Consider the following 21,192-nt stretch of genomic DNA (forward strand, 5'->3'; position numbering starts at 1 on the left):
GCCATGCATAGGTGCTGGGGAAAGAGAAACCCTAAGACTGCTTGGCAAGGGAAATATACCACCGATGCAATGTTAACTGGAAAAAACAGTATATACAGTGTGACCCACTCAGTAAAAATATGTTCTTTTTTTGTTGTTTTTTTTTTCCTCAGGAAGATTAGCCATGAGCTAACATCTGCTGCCAATCCTCCTCCTCTTTTTGCTGAGGAAAACTGGCCCTGAGCTAACATCCATGCCCATCTTCCTCTACTTTATATGTGGGACGCCTGCCACAGCATGGCTTGCCAAGCAGTGCAATGTCCGCACCCAGCATCTGAACCGGAGAACCCCAGGCCACCGAAGCAGAACGTGTGTACTTAACCACCGCGCCACCAGGCCGGCCCCTAAAAATATATTCTTAAAGAGACAATGCTAAAAGAAAATGACAGCCAAATAGTTACAATGATCATTTCCAGGTTGTAGGACTATAGTATTATATACATATTTTTACATATATTATTGCCAGGTAGTTTTTATTTTCTAATTGATATTTTTCATTGCTTTTAGGATTTTTTACAATGAATATATACTATTTGTACAAACCAAATAAAATCAGCACGTTATTTTTAGAAGATAGATTCAATCCCTGGGAACCTGGGAAACTGTCTCATTATACAGAGATTTACTCACTGTACAGATGGTAGAAGTGAGGCCCAGAGGGACCCAGCATCAAGTCCAAGGTCACAGGGCAAGTACAAGGAAGAGGCCTGAGTGCAATCAAGGCCCCAGCCACCCAACTGGGACCAGGGCAGGGAGTTGCTACATACAGCTGGGGACAGGACTTGGTGCCAGAATCCACCGGATGTTTTCGAATTCAGGAGGATGCAGACTGAAATTCCAGATCCTTCCAGGAGGAAATGGAGGGATGAGCAGAGGGGTGGAGAATGAGCATATGGGGGCTGGCTCAATTTTCAAAGCTCTGTCTCATTCCATGTTCAAAACAAGGGTTCAAGTTAGGTAATATGGCCCCCATTTTCGAAATGAGGAAACTGGGGCTCAGAGAAGTGAAGCAGCCTGCTCCATGTCACACAGCTGATGTGGGACCACAGGAGGGGAGGCACGGCTCTAACTCCCCATTCAATGGGGCCCAAGGAGAATCTCGATGGTGACATACTGTGGACAGAAAAAATCCTTGAAAAGTGGGGTTCCCATGGCCCAAGTCCCCAGAGTCAAATTACAAATCAAGAGGGGGAATCAATCTTGCAGGCTGCTGTCCTCCCCTGGAGAAAAGATTCACCCTGGGGAAGCCTGCCCTTCACGCCTTTGGTATCTATTTCCTCCTCCCTCCATTAAATTGCTGGAACTTGAACCCAGTCCAAACTTCATCCAAAAGGAGGGCCTGTCCCTTTAACCAGTGGTGGCTGCCGCCCAGATGTTACTCCTGGTACGTGCAGCACGTGTTGGGCACAGTTAAAGGCGCAGGACTCTGCTTTCCTGGGAAGGTGCAGAAAGGACAGCTGGCCTGGAGGGCAGTTGTCCGGGGCCACAGGAGGCTTTTCTCTCTTTCCTGTTCTTTTATCCATTTCCTTTCTTGGCCGGAGGAAGAGCAACGGCCTCGGTAGGTGGACAGCCACACTGTGCTGCTCAGCCCTTCCCTCTTTCCACCCGTCAGCTAGTCCCACTGGCACTTGGCCCCTTTAATGCTAACACTTCTACTACTACTAATAGAATTTCCAAGCCGTTCCCTTAAGTGAAAAAAGCAAGACGCGAGTGTACATCATATGCTACAGTTTCTGAGAAAGGGAAAATGTAGATATATGTCTATATGTCTATACATCTGTAGGCGAATAGAATATCTGGAAAAGTACCCAAGGAATGGTAGCAGAGGTCGCATCTGGGGAAAGGAACAGACTGGCTGGGGCCAGGAGAGAGGAAGACCTAACTGTCAATCTCCAATCTTTAGGGCACATTTTGAATTTTGTGTCATGTACATGTGTTTCTTGTTTCCTAGTAAAAATCAATTAAATAGTGAATGGTTATTTTAAGCCAGGCACTATGCTAAATGCATCACGTGCTTCTTAGAGCAATCCTATTCTGTCTCACGATCCCCATTTTATTTTATTTATTTTATTTATTTTTTGAGGAAGATTAGCCCTGAGCTGACTACTGCCAATCCTCCTCTTTTTGCTGAGGAAGACTGGCCCTGAGCTAACATCCATGCTCACCTTCCTCTACTTTATATGGGGGACGCCTACCATAGGATGGTTTGAACCGGCGAACCTGGGGCCACCAAGAAGCGCAACGTGTGCACTTAACCGCTGTGCCACCAGGCTGGCCCCTGATCCCCATTTTATTGATGGAGAAACTGAGGCCGGGGAAGTCAGTTGACATCTACCAAGGAGTAAGGCCAAGATTCAAAACTCAAGCGGTCCTTACTCTTGACCCCCTGGCTTTCTTGTGGCTCTGTTGCTGACCCTTGGCTGTCAGTCCCCTCCCCCTGGGGTATTTGAAAATGGCAAAAAAAAAATGGTATTTGAAAAGGAAGTTAAGAGCATGAATAATGAGTTTTCCCTTTGACCTAGGAATCTGCTTCCAGGAATCACCCTCACAGAAATATTCACGCAAGTGGGCTAAGATATTCGTCTGTTACATGAAAGTTTGTAAGAGCAAAAATAATTCTGTGGGTTTCCACTAACTGAGCACTTACTGTGTGTCATGTGCCTTGTGCGTTACCTGTATTAACATGCGAGGCAGGTTCTCTGATCATCCCCATTTCACAGGTGGGATCAAGCCTGGTCCCGTCCTTGGCTCTCCCCTCACTGTGCCTCCCAAATATTTCCGCCTCCCTGAAAGGGTTGGGTGGGTCCTCTCTCTCTAATTGTCGCTCATAGATTCCTGTGTATCCACAAACATATTTTGTGGGGTTTGTAAATTCCCAATGGAAATTAAGAATTTTGTGTTTGTGTTTTGATAATAACCTTAAAAACAAAAATGTAAGCAAACAGTAGGATCACCTGGACAGGCATCTTTTCACAGGGGCTGGCCCTCGAAATTAACAGACACATCTGTGTCTGCTCTCAGCCCACAGGAAGCCACCTCAAATGACCGTTTTAATTTTCAACAACTGGGAACCACTGTCTGCCTTTGGAATGTCCCGAAACCAAAGTAGAAACAATCACCCCATTGTCCGCCCCTGGGCTCATGTTGAATTCTCCCCCCAGAAACAAAAGCAAAATTTCTCTTTTGCATTGATGATTCACAATTTAAAGCCGTTTTCAAAGTATGAGACTTTAGTGTCCTATGCTGTTTAGGAAGTTAAAACTCAGGGTTGGGGCTGGCCCGGTGGCGCAGCGGTTAAGTGGCACGTTCCGCTTAGGTGGCCTAGGGTTTGCCGGTTTGGATCCCAGGTATGGACATGGCACCGCTTGGCAAGCCATGCTGTGGTAGGCGTCCCACATATAAAGTAGAGGAAGATGGGCACGGATGTTAGCTCAGGGCCAGTCTTCCTCAGCGAAAAGAGGAGGATTGGCAGCAGATTTTAGCTCAGGGCTAATCTTCCTCAAAAAAGCTCTGTTAAGAGTGGTCAACACTGAGCTGGCCCTGTGGCTGAGTGGTTAAGTTCTCGCACTGTGCTTCAGAGGCCAAGGTTTCTCTGGTTCCGATCCTGGGCGCAGACATGGCACCGCTCATCAGGCCACGATGAGGCAGCGTCCCACACAGCACAACCAGAGGCACTCACAACTAGAATCTACAACTATATACTGGGGGGCTTTGGGGAGAATAATTAAAAAAATAAAATAAAAAAGAGGTCAACAAAACACATCCTAGGAAGTCTGGTTTATAGCGGTTACTTTTTTTTTTTTTGTATTTTTCTGTACTAAGTTTTTTGCAGTGAGGATCATCATTTTTATAGAAAAAAGTTTTTTTATTATTTTTTAAAAATCTTAGGGCTGTTGAATCCATCAGTAGCAAACGGGGCCCAGCACGTGTTCAGTTTGGCTGGCCGGGTGTTTTCTCTAGGAGTGAGTTGGGCGCTTCCAGTCCTCCCCAGATCCCCGGCCTCCCTCGCACCTCACTCTATAGGTCCCGAAGGCGACCCAGCCCCTCCCCAGATCCCGTCCCTCCCTCGCCGTGGCTCCGCCTCCTTCCCTCTGGCCCGCCCCCTCTTCGCTTCCCGCCCGCTCCTTTTCCATCTGTCGCAAAAGACTCGGCAGCGCTTGACGGCCGGCGTCGTTTGACGGCTGGGGGCAACCAAGAGGGAGGAGGAAGCGGCGGTGGCAGCTGCTGCGGCGGCTGCGACGGAGGCCGGCGTGGTCGCTGCGGGCCGGGCCGGGGAGTGAGGCGCGGGCGGCCGGGCCGGTGGGCTGGGCGGCGGGCCCGGCGGCCGCCCCCTCGCCGCGCCCGCGCCTGGCGGCCCGATGTGGCTGCAGCAGCGGCTGAAGGGACTGCCGGGACTGCTGTCGAGCAGCTGGGCCCGCCGCCTGCTCGGCCTCCTCGGCCTCCTGCTGCTGCTGCTGTGGCTCGCGGGCTCCGGGGCGCGGCGGGCGGCGGGCGGCCTGCACCTGCTGCCCTGGGCCCGCGGTGAGCCGGGCGCCGCCGAGCCCGCTGCCTGCCTGGAGGCGGCCACCCGCGCCTGGCGCGGCCTGCGGGAGCGCGGCGAGGCTGTACCGCTGGGCCCTGGAGTGCCGGCCCTGGTGGCCAACGGCCTCCTCGCCCTGGACGTGGCTGCCAACCGGCTGTGGGTGACCCCCGGGGAGCGGGAGCCCGCCGTGGCGCCGGACTTCTTGCCCTTCGTGCAGCTGCGCCCGCTGAGCGCGCTTTCCGAAGCTGGAGAGTCGGTGCTATTGCTGCGGGAGGGGCTGCTGCGCCGGGTGCGTTGCCTGCAGCTCGGGACCCCAGGTCCCGGCCCTGCGGCCGCCGTCGCCGGACCCGCCTCAGCCTCCGGCCTTGTCACGGGATCCGGCCGCGACTGCGTGCTGCTGCAAGAGGACTTTCTGGCGCACCGGGGCCGACCCCACGTCTACCTGCAGCGCATCCAGCTCAACAACCCCACGGAGCGCGTGGCCGCGCTGCAGACTGTGGGGCCCACTGCCGGCCCGCCCCCCAGGGCCTTCACCAGTACCCTGGAGAAGGTCGGAGACCATCAGTTCCTCCTCTACTCGGGCCGGTCTCCCCCCGTTGCCACGGGGCTGGTGCACCTGGTGGTGGTAGCTGCCAAGAAGTTAGTGAACCGGCTCCAAGTGGCTCCCAAGACGCAGCTGGACGAGACGGTGCTGTGGGTGGTGCATGTCTCAGGCCCCGTTAACCCCCAGGTGCTCAAAAGCAAAGCAGCCAAGGAGCTCAAGGTGCTCCAGGACTTGGCACGGAAGGAAATGCTGGAGCTCTTGGAGATGCCGGCAGCCGAGCTACTTCATGACCACCAGCGCCTCTGGGCTCAGCTCTTCAGCCCAGGTGAGGCCTGGCCAGTGCTTGTCCACAGTCCACACTTTGCACAGGGTGAATAGGGTCCACCCCGGAGGTGCCCCTCCAGAGTCTGCAGAGGTGACCCTGAAGGGGAGTAGTGGGTTGGTTGACACTTGGGCTTGGCGTTTGACTGGGGCTGACTCTGCTCCACCACTCAGTGTGGGTGACCTTGGACAGTCGCCTGATCTCCCTGGGCTCATATTCAGTAATAACAGTAGCACCTACAAAAGAGGGCTTTTATGAGATTGTAATGAAAGAACGAGCGAAAAGGGCAGGTCTTATTTGTTTCTGTAGGCGGGGCCTGGCTTGAGCAGAGTGGTTTTTCGGGTCAGTGTGTGGGAGATAAACCAGCAGGCAGACAGAGGCCTGGCCGGTGCCCAGATTCTTTCCTCAGTTCCCCACAGGCTGGCTGGTGCTGAGCGTGGGCTTCACGGCGTGACTCCTGCTAGGCTGCCCTGTGTCCTGACTTGTGGCTGCAGCTTTGTCACCGGGAGGGAGTGGAATCTCTTCCTCAGCAGGTGGAATGCTCCTGTCTGATGAAAACTTCTTTCCCCCTACTGACTGACTGAGAAAAGGAAGCCCTAATCTAGATGAGGGGGATTTTGGTTTCCAGGGTTCTAGGTTTCTGAGTCCTTGTATTTAGTTGCTCAGAGTCTTAATTCCTTCAACAAGTGTTTGTTGAATGCTTCTGCCAGGGACTCCGTATGAGTGATGTGCATGTGGACAGAACAAAGTTCCTGTTCTCGTGGTGCTGGCTTAAATTCTCTATGGGAGGAAGACAGACATCAGGAGAGTGAAATTTTGAATAAGTAAGCAAGATAGCTTTTTAGAATAAAAAGTCCCCTGGAGAAAAGTTAAAAATACATGATTGAGGGGCTGCCCCGTGGCCAAGTGGTTAAGTTCACGCGCTCTGCTTCAGCAGCTCAGGGTTTCGCCGGTTCGGATCCTGGGCGCGGACATGGCACTGCTCATCAGGCCACACTGAGGCGGCATCCCACATGTCAGAACTAGAGGGACCCACAACTGAAATATACAACTATGTACTGGGGGACTTTGGGGAGAAAAAGGAAAAAAAAAATGTGATTGAGGGTGACAGGGGTGGGGGTGGGGTCCCTATTTAGCCCCGGTTGTCAGGGAGGCCTCTCTGAGGAGGAAACACTGAAGCTGAGACCTGAATAGCAAGAAGCAGCGAGCCATGTGATGGTCTGGAGGGAGGCAGCCAGGCAGAGGCCCTGAGGCAGGAGCGGGTGTGGCTGAGTGGCCAGTGTGGCCGTGGTAGCCAGCCAGGGAGGGTGGTGGTGCCAGATCCTTGAGGGCCTTGTAGGCCTCGTTGGGGACGGGGAATTTGATTCTAAGTGGGATGGAAGCAGGGCAGAGGCACTAGCTGATGCACATGTCTGAAGATCCCGCTGCTGTTAGAGCATAGGCTACAGGTGCCAGAGAGGAGCACGGAAACTGGAGAAGAGGTTTTCGCAGGAGCCCGGGGCAGAGAGGAGGACGGCTGGCACCAGAGCTGTGGGCATGGAGACAGAAGTGGATGGGTTCTGATACTTTTGGAAGTGGAGCCACCCAGACTTTCCACAGACTGGCTGTGGGGCGTGAGAACTTGAGGTGACTCGTGAACTTAGGGGGAGAGCTTGAGCAGGTGTCTGGGGAGGGGTTGGTTTGAGGTTGGAAGAATTCAAACCATGTCAGGTTCAACACGCCTGTCAGATGGCCAGTGGAGACACCAAGAGGGTGGTCAGCTGTTTGAGTCTAGAGTTCATCCCGATTCGGAGATCCTGTGTCCAGGTGTTATTTAACACTACAGAACTTGGGAGAGAGATGACAGAGAGGAGAGGCAGCCCAAGACTGGCCAGGGCATTGGTGACAGTGTTCCGGTGTGGGGGAACTGGACTTTTCACCTGGCACCAGGTCCTGGCTAGGTCAGTGTTCTTCCGGGCTCTGGCAGGAGGCCCCACTGCCTTTTAACAGGATCTTAGGTTTCGGGCCCACAGGGCTCTGGTGAGGAGGCCAGGCAAGATGACTTTTGCCCATACTCGAGGGAGACAAACTGCCGTTTCACCCCAAGGGACAAAAACTTTGTGTCTCTGCTGCTCTTGATCTCTGTTTCATAATCTCAGCATCCCGGCCATGCCTTTCTTCCTTAACGTGCAGCCTTTATGGTGTTACAGGAGTGGAAATGAAGAAGATCACGGATGCCCACACCCCATCTGGCCTGACCGTGAACCTGACGCTGTACTATATGCTCTCCTGCTCACCAGCCCCGCTGCTCAGCCCCAACCTGAGCCACAGGGAGCGAGAGCAGATGGAGTCGACGCTCAACTACGAAGATCACTGCTTCAGTGGCCACGCCACCATGCACGCCGAGAGCCTCTGGCCGGGCCGGCTGTCCTCCGTCCAGCAGATCCTGCAGCTCTGTGACCTGTGGAAGCTGACGCTGCAGAAGCGCGGCTGCAAGGGGCTGGTGAAGGTGGGCGCCCCAGGCATCCTGCAGGGCATGGTGCTCAGCTTCGGTGGGCTGCAGTTCACCGAGAACCACCTCCAGTTCCAGGCCGACCCTGACGTGTTACACAACAGCTACGCCTTGCACGGCATCCGCTACAAGAATGACCACATCAACCTGGCCGTGCTTGTGGACACTGAGGGCAAGCCATACCTGCACGTGTCCGTGGAGTCGCGCGGCCAGCCGATCAAGATCTACGCCTGTGAGGCGGGCTGCCTGGACGAGCCCGTGGAGCTGACCTCGGCGCCCCAGGGCCACGTCTTCTCGGTCATGGTGACGCAGCCCATCACGCCCCTGCTCTACATCTCCACCGACCTCATGCACCTGCAGGACCTGCGGCACACGCTGCATCTCAAGGCCATCTTGGCCCACGACGAGCACATGGCCCAGCAGGACCCCGGGCTTCCCTTCCTCTTCTGGTTCAGCGTGGCTTCCCTCATCACCCTCTTCCACCTCTTCCTCTTCAAGCTCATCTACAACGAGTACTGTGGGCCCGGGGCCAAGCCCTTCTTCAGGAGCAAGGTATGAAGCCCCTGTGTCTTCAGAGCCTGAGGGCCCGGCCGCGTGTTCTGTCCTGAGTCTGGGACGTGTGAGGCCTGGGTGGCGATGCTCCCAGCCCTGAGCACAGAGAGAGGAGCGGGTGTGTTCTGAGAGGACGCCATAGGAAGGGGCAGCTCTGGAAATCCAGGTGTGAATGGATGGGTTTGCTGGCCTCCCACGGCCGCGGGCGGTCCCCTCCCTAACCCAGTGAAGGTCACACTTCAAAGTAACTGCCACAAACCCCTAGATGGCCCTGAAGCCTCTGTCTAGAGCGCTGGTGGGACCGCCGCCCTCACCCTGAGGGTCTGTTCACTGCAGTTCCCAGGTCAGTCCCTCACTGGGGGCACATGGGGGTCATCTTGTCAGCACAGGGCGAGATTCTTCCCCTCCTGTTTCCTGAAACATCTTTGCCCCCAGGAAGCTGTGACTTTGATCACGGTCGCTGTGGGACTCCCATCTGGGATGTGTCTTGGGGATCAGAACTGGTGTCTCGGGGAGGCCACCTTCCCTGCCTGCTGCCCAGTCTCCTGTGCTTCCTCACTGCCAGGACCTCCAGGAGGAGGACCAGGGGGAGTCCGTGGTGGGTGGTCCCAGGAGAGAGCGCTGCAGAGGAGCTGGGCTTGTCTCCCTCTCCTCTGTCAGACAGTAGACGTGGCGAGGAGAGAGCTGTATTTAAGCCCTGGGTCTGTGCTCCCTGTAGTCTCGGGAGAAAGGGCTCTTCACCTCCCCAGAGGGCTTTGCGACTTCTGGTGTCTAGTTTCTGGCTGGAGGGCAGGACTCGGAGAAGGAAGGAGCAGTGGACTTGAAGGAGTGGGGGAAGGACGGGAGGCAGGTCTGGGCTCCTCAAGCTTGAAGGACAAGTGGAAAGTCAGATCAGAAAGAAACGTGCAGGCAGCTGTCCCAGTTGGCCATCTCTTGACCAGCGGGGCTGGAGCAGGCGCTCCGTGTGCCCACACGGGCTTTGCAGCCTCTGTTAGCAGGCGGGCTGCTTTTCCCTGCTGGCTGCTGGGCTTCTCCGCTCTTAATCTGGCACACATCCAGCCACCCCTGCTCCCCACCTCATCTGGGGGACAAGCCAAACTGCCACCATGGGGTACTGCCCCATGTCCCTCAGTTTACTCGTGCTCAATCTGGGCCCCCCAGAGCAGAGCCCAGGGAACACCCTGCGTCAGTCCGAGGAGGTCCCCAGGCCACTCAGTCCACAGTAGTGCTAGCACGTCCCTGGGCCAGGAGCTGTCTGCAAGGCCGGATCCGAGCCTGGGTGGGTGCTGCCAGGGTTGTCTCCACCACCTGCTTCCCCCATGTTTCTGGAGCTGTCCACAGCGTTGGCGGCGAGCATAACAACTTGTTCTGTTAATTGAACAGGAAGATCCCAGTGTCTGAGTGAACCAACAGTCCTGCTCTCAGCCACCATTTGCACAAGACGCCCAGCACTGAGGGTCCTGCTGCCGCGAACAAGGGGTCCTTTGAAAGCACCCACCCTTTTGTGCCTTGTTGGGGACACCAGTGATGCAGAAGTGCGTGTGGATGTTCAGGAGTTTGCACTGGGGAGCGGGAGGGCCGGGGCCAGTGGACTTTTTGTAAGCTTTGACTCAATAAAATGAACCTATATGGAAAATACTTGAAATTGAACTCACTCCTTCTACTTTCCCCCTTTCTTCTGTCCCAGGAAATAGACCCTCTTTTGAAAAGACTCTTGTGTAGGAGAAATTGTGTTCTTTTCTAATTTAATGTGTTCTTTCTGGAATGAATTTTTAATTTATTTCTGTTGAGATTTTGCTGGAGGGCTTCTGCATCCACCGTAGACAGTGGGTCTTGCGGTGACTTCCAACCTGTGCCACCTCAGCGCTCAGAGGCCATGGCCCCGGATCCTTTGCACTTCCTCTCTTTCTCGTCGTGAGCCTGTGGAGACTGTGCTTTTGTGCGTCTGGGCTTTGCGGGAGGTGTTGAACTTTCTAGGGATTGACGATTGTTGGGTTTTGAAATACCAAAGCTTTTTTTTGTTCTGTTTTTAAATAAATCTCTTTCAAACTTCCATGACCGGTTTGTGTGTGGTTGAAACCTCTGGAGATGTCATTTCTCCCTCCGTCACCAGACTCTTGGGCAGTGTCTGAAGCAGGAGGGCCAAACCCCTGGCCCCGCTGTGAGGATGGTCATTCTTTCCCACAGCTTCTCCTCTTCGGGGGAGTCCACTCAGAAGATGTGGAAGTGGCGCCCTTTCTGCTCACCTGGGGGTTCGCAGGGTAGCCCGGCCGAGTGAGGAGCATGCCCCTGGCCCCCTCTGTGCCACAGTGCCGTCTCCCCCTGCCTGCCCGGAATAGCCTAGATGTGCCTGCCTGGGTTTGGCTGGCCATAGGACGGGCCACAGGAAAAAGCCCTGAGTAGGCTTTCTGCCGGCTGTTCGCTGAAGCTGAGCTCTGAGCCCTGCCTTTGTAGGGAGGAGAAGGGAGCTGGGCCTGGGACCAAAAAGGGACGGAGCTGGGCGCAGCAGTCCAGCTGGGGCGGCCGTCATCCTCAGTGCTGTGCTGCTTTCCCTGGGTCCCAGATGAGCATTTTAAGCAGCATGACTCACCAAGAACCTGGGTTGCTTGCCAAGGAGCCGAGTGGCCCAAACAGATGGCCAGGAGAAGAAGTAAACAAGTGTCTCCAGCTCGGCTACAAGTGGCCCAGCCTTTCCAGCCACTTCAGTCCTGTGCACCTTCCGCTTCTGCCCTGGATGGCGCAGAGCTCGGAAATGCCTGCTCCTCCCAGCCATTGGCCGGCTTGTCCATTTTGGGGAGCAGGAACCTCTTGGGGTGCAGTTGGGTGTGGTTTACAGCGTGACATGCTCTCCAGTCACTGCATTAACCTGGAAGGTGCTTGACAACAAGAGCCACACTTCATAGTCCCCACTCTGTTTAACTTGGAACCGGGCACAGTGTCTACTCCCATAAATGTAAAAATGAACCCACGTACCTGGTGCCCTGGAAATACCCACTGAACGACTAGAATTTCAACAAACTAGTCCTCGTGAATTACAGCTCTCATTTAAGTGAGCACGAGTATTAGGTATCTTACATGAACCCGGCCTCTGGGGGGAGGTGGTTGCTGCGGGTTAAGATCCCAATTTGAGAGATGAGGAACCGACCTCAGACAGTGAATAATTTGTCCAAGGCCACGTAGCCAGTGAGTGCCACTGAGTGCCAGCCGAGTGCCGGGCTGGAATGCAAACTCAGGCTCAGCCTCTCTGAGCCCCTACATGGTTCCCTTTCTCCCCATACCCTTCCTCTGATGGCTTCTGAGAGATGGGATGGGGATAAAGCGTTTTCTCTTCTGCTCAGAGATGGCGTTGGCAGTGTCCGCTGTGAACCTCTGCGGTGCCTCCCATTCGGCCACCCTCGCAGAGAGGAAAGGCCAGCGGGCGCCAGCTGGGAGCAGCCAGGCACTCATCCAGTGGGTCCTTCGCAGTCCAGTGGCACACTGGGAGGAGCTTTCTTAGCCTCTTGGCTAGACGCACAAAGAGGCTTTGTCAAGTTGCTTTCTCGGGGGCAGAAACCTGATATGGAAAATTTTATTGCATGCTACCCCGCGCTTCCCAGTAGCTGAAATGTTGGTTTGGAAACGCATTAACTCCCTGAAAGCCTACCCACACCGCATCCCCTCGGCTCCACCTGTGGCCTCTCAGCCCACCCTTTCCTCCTGCCGCGGGTGCAGCCACAGCTCGGCACAGGTGGACGACCCCGACAGCATCTGCCTCAGCTTCGCTCTTCCCTTCAGGAAGCTGCTCACGCTCAGCGCCCGTGCAGCCTGGAAGCAGGTGAAGAACACCGCTCCGGGCGGCCCTTTCCCCATGGGAGATGGAGCCAGCGGGCCATACTCGCCTGGGCTGACCCTGGGGTGGAAAATTCTGAGAGCCACTCTCTGCCATTCCTCAGACGGCCCCAGGGATCAGGGCCCCACTGCCACGTGGGGAAGGCGTCCGTAAGGCAGCCTGGGTTTGGTGGTCCCTCCCTCCGCTTTGCCCAGCGCCGTCTCCCACTCCTGTCCCTGGGATCTGCACTCCAGTTCCCGCCTGGGTCGGAGGCACCCACCACAGGCCCGCAGCGCCTCTGGACGACGTTCCCAGAGGAGGTTGGAGTCTCCCAGAGGCATCGTCATGACTGGACGTTTGTGTCCCCCAGATTCGTATGTTGAAATCCAAACCCCGCCGTGATGGTGTTGGGAGGTGGGGCCTTCGGGAGGTGATTAGGTCGTGACGGGGGAGCCCTCCTGAATGGGGTCAGTACCCTAAGGAAGGAGACCCCCCAGAGCTTCCCCGTCCTTTTTCTGCCACGTGAGGACAGAGTGAGAAGATAGCGCCTGCACCCTGGAAGGGGGCTCTCACCAGAACCCGCCATGCTGGCACCCGATCTCGGACCTCCAGCCCCCAGATCTGTGAGACACATATTCCTGTTGCTTAGGAGCCCCCAGTCCATGATATTCTTATCGGAGCTCAAACACACTGGGACGGGCGTGTTCTCTGGGTGGAGGAGTGGAAGTCTGCAGGGGTGATAACGGACAAGAACACAGAGATTCATAGGCTCTTGGATGAAGAAGGAACCTTACGCTCTTCTGGCTTGTGTTGGTAATCTGCTTCAAGGGACCTGTGAAGCCCTGGAATGTGAAATGCACTTCCTCCTTTCTCAAGAGGAGGTTCTGCAGCTCTCCTCGGAGTCTCGAAAGGCTGCCTGACTGTAAAAACCTTAAGAACAAGACAAGCTGCACTTTGGGTCTTGCTTTAGGGACCCCTCCCTGAGCAGCAGCAGCGGTCTGAGCTTCTGCGTCTGGTTAGGGGTCTGGCGATCGGGCGGATCACCCCTCTTGCTGTGGGACAGCTGTCGTCCCCGCAGAAGGGAGGTTCAGAGAGGGTGGGACCATAGCAGCTGCTGGGCGCTGGCCGAGCACACAGCCTCACCCTGAGCAAGCCACCTACCGTGACACTCCTGGGTCCTGGGAGCCTCTGTTGTAGACTTTGGCCAATGGAAGCCTCCGATAAATCATTTGGTTCAGGAAATGTTCATTGGGAATCTTCTAGCAGGCCATGCATCTGGCCTTGGGTGACAAAGGGGGAAAGGTTACATTTGATGAACATCTGCTCTGTGCTTGGCACTTGCCCATCGGGTTCAGTTCTGTGAAGGCAGTGGTTCTATCTGTCTTGTCACCTCTGGATGGCCAGAGACTAGCACAATGCCTGGCACAGGGTAGATGTTCAAAGAATGCTTGCTGAATTGCATTTGTAGGCATTATGTCCTTTAATCCTTCTGTCTCAGTGAAACTTCTGAGGTTGCAAGTCACAGAAAACTTAATTATAACTGGCTTAAACAAAAGGAAAAGTATTGGTTCACATAACAGTATAGTCCAGTGGGAGCTTCAGGAATGGCTTGATCAAGGACTCAAGTGTTTCAGTAGGACTCATCTCTTAGCTCTGCTTCCTGTAGATTACCTTCCATCCTCAGACTGGCTACCCGTGTAGTAAAAAAATGGCCACAGTTATCACAAGCCTGATGCCCTCCTAAACAGGCCAGCAGAGTCTGAGTCCCAGTGCTCCTATCCACAGTGCCGAGGTTCACTCTGATGGGACAGCCCATCCCTGAGCCAGTCACTGTGGTCAGGTGCGAGGGCTATGTTGGTCAGGTTAGGTCAGTCAGGCTACGTCCTCAGAGCTGGGCATGGAACCAACCTCAAACCACTGAACAGAGAATACCAGGAGAGGGGTTGCCCCCCAAAGGAAACTGGGGGTGCTCTTATCAGGAAGGAGGGGGAGTAGATGCTCGGCAGCAAATTGCAGGTCTTCGGTATTCCCTGCCAGGTTTCATTCCCATTTTACAGATGAGGAAAGTGGGGCCTCCGAGATGACGGGGCACTAGGCCAAAGTCACACAGTTTGTGGAGTCTGGGATGTGCTCCCAGGTCTGTCCAGCTTCCAAACTAGATGCTCCCACTACCGGCCCCAGTCATGGGGACACGTTTTGGACATAGCCGCTTACCTATTCGCCTAGAAGCTGCACCAATTTTTTCTGGGCAGGGACGTTGTTGCTTTTTCATCCAGGTGTCTCTCCGGGCAGGACAGGCCTGGGGAGTCTCCGAAGGGACGGACAGGACACATGGTGGACTGTACCTACCCCCGAGCCCATTTATCCGATGTGGGGTTCTCGGCCCCTCTATTGACCAAATCCCCTTTAGCAATCTTTTTGGCTGGGAAGGGGGAACAACACAGATACAGTGCCTGACCTCACGGAATGCACAGTCTAAAGGAGAGACGGAGGGATAAGAAACTGGACCGCAAGGGGCTGGCCCCGTGATGCAGTGGTTAAGTGCACACGTTCCACTTCTCAGCAGCCTGGGGTTCGCCCATTCGGATCCCGGGTGCGGACAGGGCAGCACTTGGCAAGCCATGCTGTGGTAGGCGTCCCACATATAAAGTAGAGGAAGATGGGCATGATGTGAGCTCAAGGCCAGTCTTCCTCAGCAAAAAGAGGAGGATTGGCAGCGTATGTTAGCTCAGGGCTGATCTTCCTCAAAAAAAGAAAAGAAAAACTGGACAGCTAGACTGTGATGGGGGCTGTGGGAGCACCTCTAACCTCCACCAGAGGGTCGGGGACAGCTTCCTGGAGGAGGGGAAACCCGCGAGCAATTGCCTCTTCTGACGACTGCACTGTCGCTCAGCCGGTCGGGCTCGGGTGTGCGCAGAGCGCCCCTTCCGAGCTGGCCTGTCCCTCCCGGCTCTCCGTCGGGCCGGAGGACAACGCGCTCGCCCCACACGGCGCCCGAGGTGGGCAGAGCCGCGCGCCGCGGGCAGGAGCGGGCCGGGGGTCGTCCGCACGGCCGCTTCCCACCCGTAGGCAGGCGGCAAACCGACTCCGCCCCCGGGGCTGGCTCGGCGCCGGGAGCCCACGGGTTGCGAGAGCAGCGGCGACGCCGGGGCGGCCGTCACGAGCGCCGGGAAAGCGCGAGACCTGCGGGGCGCGCCCGCGAGAGCGAGAAGGGACCGGAAGCGCGTACGCGGTCGAACGCAAAGAAATAAACCGAGAAATAAACCTCAGATCGTCGCGAAAACAGCTGCGACAATTAGGCAGAAAGAAAAAAAAAATAGGAAAAAAAACACATGAAAGAAACGAACAACACAGAATTGAAGGGTGGGAATACTCAAGACTAGACTATCTTTAAACACCGTTATTAGCCTTGCTGAAAGCAAGGCTTCAAAAAATTGGTTAAAAACTCAGAATTGTTCCTCTCCACGGAAATCTTTAGTAAAAGGCGAAAGATTTATGCGATTTGAAGAGAAACTAGAGTATACCCTCTTTTCCCCGCACACATTCCTCGGGTAACTGTTACCCCTAACACTGTAATGGTGACTATTTACCCGAAAGAACTGGTGACTTCTTTCTTTTCCACAGACAATTCTGTGAGAACAGGCTTATTTTTGGGAAAAAATAGTTGGAAACAAAAAGGAGAATCTAGTCATCTTTATGTCGTAAATGGCCCTATGTGCAATGCATTGTGGGTATGCAAACGAGGTCTCGGCCGTCGCTCTCCGCGGTTTCCGGAAATACCTTAAATAGTCCGCTCGTTTTCCCGCTGGGATGGGGACTACCACCAGGGGGCAGAGTGGAGGCCAGACTGGCAGAATACAGACCTGAGCCTGGTCCAACCGGTAAAGTCTGTCTTATAATTCGCACTCCAAGTGAAAATTTCTTTTGGACTTAAATAAAATAAAATAATAAAATAAAAACAAAGTTGGAAAATAATTATCTTCATTCATTCGTTCAACACATACTTATTGAGCACCGCGTTAAACCCTGTGCTCGGCTCCAGGATCAGAGAGAAATCCCTAAAATGTCATCTTCAAGGCTCACACTATGCCGTGGGTAAGCCAGGTGTGTGTGATGCGCACTGATAACAGAATGCTTGTGACATCTGTCCAGATTACAGGACCGGCATTGCAGGACGTGAGGCATCCAAGGCAGGAGGCACAGGGCTGACAGGGTAAGCGGTCAGATGGCCTTCAATGTCCGGCCAAGAGCTTGGACATCCCTCGAGGGTGCTGAGGAGGTACTGAAGAGTTTAAAAGAATAAGGTGATCAGATTGGTAGATTGGCATCACCCGAGTACCAGTTAGGGGTGCAGATTCTTGGGTCCCACTCCAGACCTACTGGAGCTGAAACCCTGCGGGGGACGCCGGGGGGCGGGGCAGCAGCTGGGTTTTAACGAGTCCTCCAGGTGATTCTGAAGCAGGCTAGGCCAAGAACCACTGTTGGACCTCCATTCTGGTGAAAATGTGGCGACTATAGGAGACAAGAAGGTTTGGGGAGGTGAATTAGGAAGCTGAGCATTTAAGCCAGCAGAGCTACACGATGGCCAGGAGGCACAGGGCGCGGGCAAGGCCTGGGACAGGGTGGGAAGTGAGGAGAGAAAAAGGCTAGGTAGATATTTAGGGGATGGGGGCATACAGGGGGCGGTGCAGCCAGAGAAGCAGGTGAAGGAGCCTAGGAAGATGACGGAGAGGCTGGAGGAAAACCAGGAGTGGGGCCACGCTGAAATCAAGGGCAGGAGAAGGGAGGGTGCTAACCATCCACGAGAGGTCACGTACGCCGGGGACCGCAGAGGCCAGTGGCTGTCCTGGCAGGGAAGTCGCTGACCTTGGCCAGAGGGGTTTCCAGGGAGCGGGGGTGATGAAGCCCCACTGCTGGGCGTTGATGAGGGAAGGAGTGGGGGTGCCGAGGGGAGGCTCAAGACATACCAGCCGGGCGGCGTGTGAAGTTATAGGAGGCCTTGTCTTTCTTTGATACGAGGAAAGTGTCAAAGGGGTTTGACCATCGCTGGGGGAAGCAGTGCAGGGGAGAGCATGAAGATGCAGGAGGGGGGGAACACGCAAGAGCTAGGGGTAGGATGGGAAATGGGGTGGGGCCGGCTGACTTCGGGTAGAGGAAGGGCCCCAACTCCATGAAGCGGGAGAGGGGGGGAGGGGGCTGCACGTGGTCGTCAACTCCAGTGATGCTGGTTGGTGGAGCGCCATCCCGCATGCTGTCGCTCTCGGCTGCGCCTTCTTCTCCCTCGATTTCCCGTCATCTTCCTCAGCTCGGAAGACCCCGCCCTTTGCCCCAGCTGCTGAACTGCTGGAAAAATGGGAGGATTGAGCAAACCTCGGAGGAGGGCCTCAACATTTTCTCGCATTTCTCTGATTGGCTCCATTTCCCACTCCCAAGATGTCCCTTTTAAACTTTCTCCCCTTACCTCGATGCTCCTGCTCCCTGACTCGCTCTCAGGCCAGGCCCTCCCAAGGGACTTCACTGAGAGAGCAGAAGCCCTTCCCGCCCCAAATCTACCAGCCTGCCGGCATCTGCCCCTGCTTCTGCCCTCCTCCGGTGGAAGGCTGACCCTCGACCTGGGTTTTGTGCCCCACCCCACAGAGACTCTGCCTCTCCCACATGGCCCCCAGCGGCACCATCTCCCTCCCCACCCGCTGGCTCATCCCCCTGGACCGACAGGTGGGCTTCTTATCTCCCCATGTGAAGGAGGGAGGGGACGGAAAGGGAACCCCAGACCCGATCACCCTTTCCTCTTATGGAGTGTAATGATCAACCACAACAAAGGAAAAAACTTTACTTTGTATTTCTGTTTTGGAAAAAAATCTGTCAGAAATTGCTTTATTAAAAACAAACTTAGGCCACTTCACACCTACTAGGATGGCTGAATAATCATAATCATGATAAAAATAAAAAGAAAAATGGCAAGTATTGGCAAGGATGCGGAGAAATTGGAACCTTGCACCCTGTTGGTGGGACTGTCAATGGCGGAGCCGCTGTCTGAAACCGTTTGTTGCCTCCTCAAACAGTTAAACACAGAATTATCTTATGACCCAGCAGCTACTCCCCTAAGTGTATGCCCCAGAGATCTGGGAACAGGGACTCCAACAGACACCTGTACTTGAATGTTCACAGTGACATTGTTCACAGCGACATTATTCGCAAGACCTGAAAGGTGGAAACAACCCAAATGTCCATTGGTAGTCAATGGAGAAACACAACGTGGTATAGCTGTATAATGGAATATTATCCAGCCCTAAAAAGGAATGAGATTCTGGGACCGGCCCCGTGGCTGAATGGTTAAGTCCTTGCTCTCTGCTGTGGCAGCCCAGGGTTTTGCTGGTTCGGATCCTGGGCACGGACGTGGCACTGCTCGTCAGGCCATGCTGAGGCAGCATCCCACATACCACAACTAGAAGGACCCACAACTAAAAATACACAGCTATGTACCGGGGGGCTTTGGGGAGAAGAAGAAGAAAAAAGGAAGAAAATTGGCAACAGATGTTAGCTCAGGTGCCAATCTTTTTTGTTGTTGGTGGTGGTGAGAAAGATCTTTAAAAAAAAAAAAGGAATGAGATTCTGACACATGCTACAACATGGACGAATCTTGGAAACATCATACTAAGTGAAAAAAGCCAGACTCAAAAAGATATATATTGGGGCCGGCCTGGTGGCGCAGCAGTTAAGTGCGCACGTTCTGCTTCAGTAGCCTGGGGTTCGCCGGTTTGGATCCCGGGTGCAGACATGGCACCGCTTGGCACGCCATGCTGTCGTAGGCGTCCCACATATAAAGTAGAGGAAGATGAGCACGGATGTTAGCTCAGGGCCAGTCGTCCTCAGCAAAAAGAGGAGGACTGGCAGTAGTTAGCTCAGGGCTAATCTTCCTCAAAAAAAAAAAATTTTTAAGTATACAATAAAATATCGTTAACCACAGGCACAATGTTGTACAGCAGGTCTCCAGAACTCGTTCATCTCACATAATTGAAATTTTATGCCCATTGAACAGCTCTCAATTTCCCCCTTGCCCCAGTCCCTGGAAACCACCCTTCTACTCTCTGCTTCCATGAATTTGGCTACATTAGATACTTCACATAAGAGGATTCATGTAATATTCGTTTTTCTGTAACTGACTTATTTCCCTTAGCATAATGTCCTCAAGGTTCAGCCATGTTGTCACATTTAGCAGGATTTCCTTCTTTTTTTTTTTTAAAGATTTTTATTTTTTTTCCTTTTTCTCCCCAAAGCCCCCCAGTACATAGTTGTATATTCTTCGTTGTGGGTCCTTCTAGTTGTGGCATGTGGGATGCCGCCCCAGCGTGGCTTGACGAGTAGTGCCGTGTCCGCGCCCAGGATTCGAACCAACGAAACACTGGGCTGCCTGCAGCGGAGCACGTGAACACAACCACTCGGCCACGGGGCCAGCCCCAGGATTTCCTTCTTTTTTAAGACTGACTAATATCCCATTGTATGGATATACCACATTTTCTTTATCTATTCATCCATCAATGGGCATTTGTGTTGTTTCCACATCTTGGCTATTGTGAATAATGCTGCAATGAACATGGTAGGGCACATGTCTCTTGATTTCAACTCTTGGGGTTAAGTATCCAGAAGTGGGATTGCTGGATCATATGGGAGTCCTGCTTTTTAATTTTTTAAGGAACCTCCATCCCGTTTTCCACAGTGGTGGCACCATTTTACATTTCCATCAACAGAGTACAAAGGTTCCAATTTTTCCTCACCAACATTTATCTTTTGTCTTTTTGATAATAGCCATCCTAACAGGTATGAAGTGACGTCTCATTGTGGTTTTGATGTGCATTTCCTTGATGATTAGTGATGCTGAGCACCCTTTCATGTACCTGTTGGCCATTGGTATGTCTTTGGAGAAATGTCTATTCAAGTCCTTTGCCCATTTTTGGATCTTTTTCTCTTTTTTTTTTGCCACTGAGTCTTAAGAGTTCCTTATACATTTTGGATACTGATCCCTTATCAGATAGATGGTTTGCAAATATTTTCTCCCATTTGTAAGTTGCCTTTTCCCCATTGACTGTTTCCTTTGCTGTGCAGAAACTTTTTAGTTCCATACAGCTCTCCTTGTCTACTTTTGCTTTTGTTGCCAGTGGAGCTGTCTGTCTTCTTACTCATGTGTTTTAAGACTTCTTTGTCCTTTATCAGATGTCTCTTTTGCAAATGTTTTCTCCCAGTCTGTGGCTTGTCTCCTCATTCTCTTGATGGTAATGTGTTTTTAATTTCAGATTCCACTTTTTCATTGCTGGTATATAGGAAAGCAATTGACTTTTGCATATTAACCTTGTATCTTGCAACCTTGTTATAAAGGCTTTTCAGTTCCAGGTTTTTTTGTTTCTTTGTTTGTTTTTGTCAATTCTTTTGGGTTTTCTACATAGATAATCATGTCATCTGTGAGCAAAGTTTTATTTCTTCCTTCACAATCTATATACCTTTTATTTCCTTTTATTGTCTTATCGCACTAGCCAAGACTTGCAGCACAATGTTAAAAAGCAGTGGTGAGAGGGGACATCCTTGCCTTGGTCCTGATCTTAGTGGGAAAGCTTTGTGTCTTACCGTTAAATGTGATGTTAGCTATTGTTTTTTTAATTGCTGTTCTTTATCAAGTTGAGGAAGTTCCCCTCCATTCCTAGTTTTATATTATATTCCTAGTTTTATATTATAAAAACTCCTGAGAGTTTTTATAATGAACAAATGTTGGATTTTGACATCACTGTAGTTCTTAACATTAAAAGGATAATAAAGGAATATTATGAATAACTGTATGGTCACAAATTTAATAATCTAGATTAAGGGGATCTATTCGTTGAAAGACACAATCTGCCAAACTCACACAAGAAGAAATACACAA

At 53.0% G+C, this 21,192-nt stretch overlaps 1 protein-coding gene and 1 non-coding gene across 2 annotated transcripts; one reads left to right on the forward strand and one right to left on the reverse strand.

Annotated features, from left to right (window-relative positions):
* The first annotated feature begins 4,225 nt into the window (after nt 1-4,225).
* On the forward strand, nt 4,226-10,523 carry KIAA2013 (KIAA2013 ortholog). Its single transcript, XM_008522039.2, has 3 exons — nt 4,226-5,430; nt 7,617-8,470; nt 9,854-10,523. Exons 1-3 carry the CDS (start codon nt 4,398-4,400, stop codon nt 9,869-9,871), a joined length of 1,905 nt encoding a protein of 634 aa, XP_008520261.2. The 5' UTR covers nt 4,226-4,397; the 3' UTR covers nt 9,872-10,523.
* A 5,160-nt stretch (nt 10,524-15,683) lies between these two features.
* On the reverse strand, nt 15,684-15,800 carry LOC139082105 (U5 spliceosomal RNA). Its single transcript, XR_011537835.1, has one exon. It is a non-coding gene; the product is annotated as a U5 spliceosomal RNA (small nuclear RNA).
* Nucleotides 15,801-21,192: the final 5,392 nt, after the last annotated feature.

Source organism: Equus przewalskii, chromosome 2 (genome assembly GCF_037783145.1).
Source record: "Equus przewalskii isolate Varuska chromosome 2, EquPr2, whole genome shotgun sequence".
In the NCBI taxonomy this organism is placed as follows: domain Eukaryota; kingdom Metazoa; phylum Chordata; class Mammalia; order Perissodactyla; family Equidae; genus Equus; species Equus przewalskii.